The following is a 7307-nucleotide window of genomic DNA, read 5'->3' as shown; positions in this document are numbered from 1 at the left end:
TCTCACAAGGGAGACACATGTACAAGTACCAGCTAGGAACAGTACAAGACAGTACGTCATTTGGTGTATGTTGTACAGACTTGAAGCTTTTTATGGAGCCAAAAACAATGAAATGGGTCCATTGAAAGTCAAGATTTTTTGAGAAGCCAGGGAACTGGACCAGGTGTTGAAGGACTAAAGAATATAAATAAGGGTCCCTGTTAGGTACTAGTGGGAACAAGGTTCAAGGAAGACAAAAAATACTTGCATTTGGTTTGTGAACCAAGTCACTGTGGATTAAGTGGGTTGATTAGATGAGGTTCAACAACTGTAATGCAAACTTACAAAATATGCAAGTAGTTTAGGGGACATCCTGCAGAACACTAGACATAACGGCTAACATTACAGATGGCATTTGCCATCAAAGGAAAATAGTCACAACATAAAATGCTGCCCATGTAGATGAAAGTTCTAGAAAGTCCCTCGGCCAACACAGCAGTAGCTTCATTATTTCCTAACTCTCAGAAGCCCCTTCAGAGGTCAGTACAGGTGTCAAAATGAGGATTTCAATACCAAGATCTCCAACTGGTGGGTGCTCTCTACTCAGAGAGACTACACAAGAGTTATGGGGACACAGGACAAGAAGAAATGGAAAAGAGGAACAAGGATCTATAGTAAAAGGAAAACCCAACACACACCAGCACCACAACAAAACGTATATAAAATGTACTTCCTAGGGAGATGCAGTTCGCATGTCCCCTGTTCACTTTAAAATTCTAATTCTAGAGCAAACAAAATTAGGCCTTAATCACGTGTTCTTTTCAGTATTACTAGAAAAGCTCAAGTCCTTCAGATTGCATGTACATCAGTTTAAGTAGATCACAAAATAGAATTATACATATCAGATCCTCTGCAGTTATCTTGCATTACAAAAGGGAAGCGTGTGCTTTGGAAAGGACAAGACTGAGAGATATGTTAGGATTAAGTGAAGACTTTCCCCTTATCTTCAGGTAGTCTATGTCCTGTCAAACGACAGAGATCTACGGATCGCAGGACTGGTCAAACATTGAACTGGCTCTTAGCGGAACCTCCAGCAGCTTTGCAGAGGCTGTAAATCAGAGGAGATTGTCCCTCTTTCTCTCTCAGAGCTGAGCATGGAGTCAGAAATGAATTAGCAGTGCAAATTAGCACTGCCTAGGATGAGGTGCTGGAGTAGCCCAACACGAGTGGCTGACATTAGAATTTTTATCATATCAAATCACACAAATCAAGATCCTGTACCTGACTATATGGTTATAAGTCCAAATTTTGTTTTCAGTATTTTTGGTTTTAACTAAGTGGTCACTGAGGAAGAATTAATTACTACCAAAAAATCCATGAACTGGAAAACCCAAAGTTAACTCTAGGAATACAAATAAAATCAAAGTAATTTATAGCACTAAAACAATTTTTAAAACTTCTGATAAGTCATTGATAAAGCCTTCTTCAACAAAGACATGACAAAAACCTTATACTCTCATAAAGAGTATGCATCTAAGGTTGGCAATTAACCTGCTAAAACTTTTGAACCATTCAGGTAGACAACACATCCATGAACCAAAGTTCCACAAAATATAGCGATCATCTCCATTATGTACTAGCAGCATTTAAAATACCCATGTTAAATTCATTACTTATATTTTTAGACATAAAAATATTTTTCAAAATAAGAACTATCAATTGGCAAGTTTGATATTCAAGCTGCAAGTCTGTCAGAGGAGGGAAAAACAATCTCACACTAAGGAAAGTTTCCACACAAGCCAAGTTGGAACTACTCAAAAATCAAGTTTGGAGAGATGGCCCTGGGCCCACATGGTGCTTATAAAAACAACTGAAATCATCTTTTCATCCATCTTATTTTCCTGGGTTCTCTGAATTATTGAAGCCGTGTGAATACAGTCTGGCTGAGACCCAGAGAAGAAATCACATTTGTGACAAATGTTTATTAAACCACAAGCTGGTGGCTGACTACTTCTGTGAACCTTGGTTATTTCTACCTGAATGGAAAGATAAGCAGGTGTTTAGCTCTACAAAGCTGCTCAGCCTTGCAAGAAGCAATGATCAGTGTTGAACAGCCAAAGGCCTCCCTAACTGTCTGCCACTTGCCTTCTAAGTCAACATTCTAACTGGTTTTCCAGGTTGGAAGATCTTTCTGTAGTTTTCAAACATACAGCCAAGCTTTCCTTGGATAGTTCTTAATAAAGAAATGTAAGCAAAGTAACTTGGGCTCCATATTAAGCTTTTTGCCTAAGGCTGAATTTCTGCTGTAACCTCACCACTTCTTTCCATGCTGCCATTTGAAGTTTTGGAAAACTCAGCCTAAGAACTTTGTGGACAACAGAACTATATCTTCTTCCTACTGAAATGAGCATTCTACATCAATGTGTATATAACCACGGTAATAACAGTCCCAATTTGTGAACAGGCAGCAAGTCACATATTTCCAGTCTTCATGAAATGAAATCCAGTCGGAAGCTGTGAATATACAGAAAGAACAGGCAGGTGAACTGGTCTGAGCCCAGCTAGAATGCACTGTCGGAATTTAAAAGATCACACACAAAAGCTTTAGTACAGTGAGAGACTGATGGAATTCTGTTTTATTTTGTCCTCTCTGAAACTTCCATTTATACCATGGCCTCATCTATCAAGGAAGAGGAAGAAAAAGGCCTGCTTTATGCCACAGAACTCAAGTATTCATGTACTTGTTAGTTAGAGATGGCAGGAATATTGCTTTCTCCAGTTTTTGGCTCCGAGTGATTACATTTTCATTACCAGTGTAGTGAGGAACCACTGGTAAACTGCAAGAAATGTCTTCTGGCTTAATCAGTGTACCATTTCATAAAGTGCTTCTGGAATTAAAATCTGTAAAGCTGTCAAAAGTGTCCACACTTTTGCAACACAAAGGGTAAAAGAATTCCGGTGAGTATTCCACTCAAGTCTTTCCCAGCGGGGTCCCATTGTTGGCACTGCTGCTTTAACCTCCAAGGCGCTGGCCCTCCCCCCAGGCGAAGCCTCCAGGCCGATCTTCAGGCAGGGGATTGTAATTGGGATCTTCATCTGGTGTATCAAAAATAGCCTTCCTGAAAGATGGGCAAGAGATAAAATTTAGATGCAGTCATCTCCCAATTTTGCAAGGTTAGTTCAGATAGCACCGTATCCACCAGCAGTCAAATATTCCGTCTACTTGTCAATTAGACAGCTGTCAGATTTTAAAGGTAACTACATTTGCATCATTTTGTCTTTCACTAATTTTTACTACAAAAACAATGCATCTTAATGGTAGACAAAACAGGAAATGTCTAAGCAAAACATCATATATATATATGTTATACCCCATTTTCATTCACTAAATGTATTATGAATGGCTTCCCATAACCAATAACTTAATTGAAAAAATACTAACAAGGTATACCAGACAGATAGCACTGATAGTCAAAGGACTTAAAATACTACATGGTCTTTCAGGAGCTCATTGAAGAAAGAGTTAAAGCACTATCCTCCATTTGTACTAATTTTTAAAAACAAACAGAAGGTTAATAAAGAAATAAGGCAAGAGCATTAAGAGGTAATTTTAAAAGGAAACTCAAATGGTCCCAGGAACTAAACAGTACCTGGATACCTCTGCTGATGGCTGTAAAAGGATCACAGTACAAAGTACTGGGGGTGAGGGTGGGGGTGGGGAAATGTGGAACAAACTCAAAACCATAAATATAGCCAAGCTTACTGATCTGACATAAGACCCATGGAATCCCCAAAACTATGGCTCTTCAAACCACAACATTCATGTCCAAAGGTAAACAACAATCAGGTGAATAAGGTGAACAAAAACAGGCACTCACTCCTTAGAACAGTCAACCACGTAAGATCAAAAAGGGCAGCATTTGTCCAAGGATAAAACCCTACAAGGCAGGAAGTAGGGAAGGAGGATTTTTGGAAAAAGCATCACAAGGAAGAAGCGGAACACAGTTATATAGGGGGTACTAGAATTAATGTTAAGCAAAATGTGTATGAATGACTGAATACAAAAATCAGTTTGTTTTGTAAACTTTTACTCAAGCCAGGTTTCTAACCAGAGGTTGGCATTCAAACTCACCAGCCACTTCTTGGGGAGGAGATGGGCAGTCTCCTTCCATACTGACCACAGCCTTCAAGACCCAACAGAGGGTCAGGGTAAGCGGCAATCAGTTCAGTGGCTGTGGGCTTGGTTTTGGTTTAGTAGAAGGTCCAAGCCTCCTCCTCAATGATGTAAGTTATAGTGTAGTAAGTGCAGGTGAACAGATTAACAATCTGTTCCAAGCAGGTGTTGATTCTGTCATTTCAAATTGAGGGCAAATGAATAATGTTAAAGGACAAATAGGGCTTGTCCACTTAACCAAAGAGGGCTTAGTTTGGTTGGACATTCTTTATCCAGGAATGCCTGTGCCTAGGGTGATATCTAACTAATGGAATGTGTTCACTTCCCCAAATACATTTTAAAGTAATGAAGTCAATCAGCTGAGGTCACACCAGTAAGGTGGACCCTAAACATAGTTACTTTTGAATGATATAGAGACACACACAGAACACATGGGGAAAGCTCCTATGCTGGGATTGTCAAAAACACCTAGGGATTACTAAAACTGCTATCTCCATACCTTGGAATATCATGACCTATTTCAATTGTGCAGAAAATGAATGATGGAAAAAATTATGATATATTAAGATAAAGTTATGAGATAGCATTGTTTTTTTAAATACGGACAGCAAAAGACAGAAGAATACATTAAAAATATTAACAATGGAGCAATGATTTTGTAAATCACTACATAACTTGGGAGGGACTGGACAGCTAGCTCTATGTTAAGTGAACTAACTCAGTCTCATAAAGACAAATACTGAGTAAGACCATTATTGTAGAACATGTATGAGGATCCAAGTGGGGGGAGTGGGAGTAGAGGGGTGAGGATGGGTGGGTGGTGGTGGTCAATTTTTAGGGTCACACAATTTGATGGGTGGAGGGAGGGGTGGGTAAAGGAAACTGGAAAGATCTGGTGGGAAACAACAGGCACATGAACTTTGTAAGTAAAACAGTATAAAATAAATTAACAATGCTAACTATCTAAAATGTGAGACTGGTTTTCATCTTTTTGTTTAATTATTCTTTAACATTTTCATCAAATGAGCCCTTCTTTAAAAAAAAATCACTTTATGGGAGACGGGAAGATGGCGGAGGTGGAGAGCACAGTGTGAAGAGCCAGAGGGATAGCAGCCTGCTTAGAGAGGACACCAGAGAGTACTTTACGCTCCAGAGACTGACCATCACAGTGTGATGCGAACAGTAGGATTCTGAATCAAAACTTTTGCTAATACATTATTTTAGAAGCTTTAAAAACCGGAGCCCTGCCTGCCTGCCCTGCAGTGGTCATCGCGGACCCAGCAAAAGCTGGAATCCACTAGCTGAGCTGAGCTGCATTGAGACTCACCTGAAAGGAAAAAGGTTAGTGGGGAAATCGGCTGAATTCTCTTAAGCCCACTAAAACCTGGAGGGTCTGAGGTGCAGCGTGGACAATACGAATTGAATCATAACTTTTGTCGAAACTTTTAGGATTGGAACTGTGGGAACAAAGCCGTGCGGACTCAGCAAAAACCGGAAGCCACTAGATGAGCTTCTAAGAGAACCATTTGGAAGGAGAAAACTTAGTGGGGAAATTGGCTTATTTCGCTTAAGCTCCACTAAGACCCAGTGGGTCTGTTGCGTGACGTGGACAGTAGAAATCTGAATCAGAACATCTGCTGGAGTGGACTCAGAATGAGCTAATAGCCTCAGTTACAATCCGGACCACTTTTCGGTCTCACTGCAGATCGGCAAATGCCGGAATCTGCAAGCCGAGCTTCTGAGGGACCCATCTGAAAGGGATAACCTTTATGGGGAAAGTGGCTGAATTTTCTAAAGCTCCACTAAGGCCCAGTGGGTTTGTTGCATGATGGAGACAGTAGGAATTTAAATAAGAACTTTTGATAGATTAGTCAGAATTGTACGCAATCAGCCTGGGTTGCATTCCAGTCCACATTTCAGTGCATACTCCAGATCAGCAAAAGCCAGAAGCTGCTGGACCCATTTGGAAGGGGAAAGCTTAGTGGGAAAATTGGCTGAATCCTCTTAAGTCCCACTAAGACCCAGTGGGTCTGTTGTTTGACGTGGACAATAGGAATTCTAAAAAGAACTTTTATTGATACAAATAGTTTTAGGAACCACAGGATCTTAAACCTGTACTGCTTTACGGAAATTTGACTGGTCCTCCTAGGCAGGGGCCACTGGACCAGGGCACTGGGTAGTGCCACTGGGTAAGAGCCACTGAGTGAGAACTGCTGACTGGGAGACAGACAGCGGGAACTCGATCAGGGTCCTCAATTGTGAGCACACCTGGGCAGCTAAGGTCTGAGTGAGGTCCCTCAACTGGTTGACCCACCCTGGTGACTATTTCACCTCCCTGCCTGCCCCATCCCATTTGGCTCCATTCCTGTGACTACACGACCAGTCAGTCAATCAACCTGCCTTTAATCCAGAGCATCTGGATCTGACTTACCTACAAAAAACTGCTCTCACAGGCTCTGAACTGACCTTTTCCTTGAGTTAGAAATTCAGAGAAATTGTCTTCAGATCAAGTTTAAATCAATGTCTCAAAGAAAACAAGCTACTGTACACACTACACAAATGCAAAACAAGATGTTGCCACCAAAGGGTGACACAGTAGCAATGGATTTCCTAAAAACAGAAAGTCTGATGGAACTTTGTGACACAGAATTTAGAAGAACAATGATTCAATATTTTCCAATGGATAAAAGAAAAACTCGAAGAACTACAGGATGCCACAAGCAAAAACCAGGAGGAGCTAAAAAAAACCCAAACCACAACAATGCAGATAAAACAAACGAAGCGCTAGAGGCACTGGGAAAACAAGAAACCACAATCCAAAATAGGAGGTCCAATGTTTCAGATGCTGTCAACATGATGGAGGGACACATAAATAGAATTGAAGCGATAGAACACAGAACCAGTGAAATAGAAGATAGAAATGTCACCACTGATCTGCTAGAGCAAAAAGCAGAATCAAAAAGGAAGGAAAAAGAAGAAAATCTAATAATGTGGGACACCATCAAGAGAAATAACATGCGCATCATTGGAATCCCAGAACAGGCAGAAGGAAGTAAAGACACTGAAAAACTTGCGGAAGAATTACTAGAGGAAAACTTCCCAGGCATAATGAAGAATGAGAGAATATATATTCAAGAAGCTGAGCGAACACCAT

The 7307-nt window shown here is 40.6% G+C and overlaps 1 protein-coding gene across 1 annotated transcript in view; it reads right to left on the bottom strand.

Moving 5' to 3' along the window:
• Positions 1-2587: 2587 nt before the first annotated feature.
• Positions 2588-7307, bottom strand: part of DERL2 (derlin 2) — a 21163-nt gene continuing 16443 nt past the window's right edge. Inside the window, exon 7 of the mRNA XM_006899782.1 lies at positions 2588-3098. Coding sequence (XP_006899844.1) covers positions 2993-3098 — 106 coding nt within the window. The 3' untranslated portion in view covers positions 2588-2992. The remainder of the gene's footprint in view (positions 3099-7307) is intronic.

Source organism: Elephantulus edwardii, unplaced genomic scaffold, assembly GCF_000299155.1.
Source record: "Elephantulus edwardii isolate Elephantulus edwardi_28Jun2011 unplaced genomic scaffold, EleEdw1.0 scaffold00267, whole genome shotgun sequence".
Classification (NCBI taxonomy): domain Eukaryota; kingdom Metazoa; phylum Chordata; class Mammalia; order Macroscelidea; family Macroscelididae; genus Elephantulus; species Elephantulus edwardii.
Note: the sequence above shows the minus strand (reverse complement) of the source record. Positions and strands in the feature narration are given on the sequence as shown.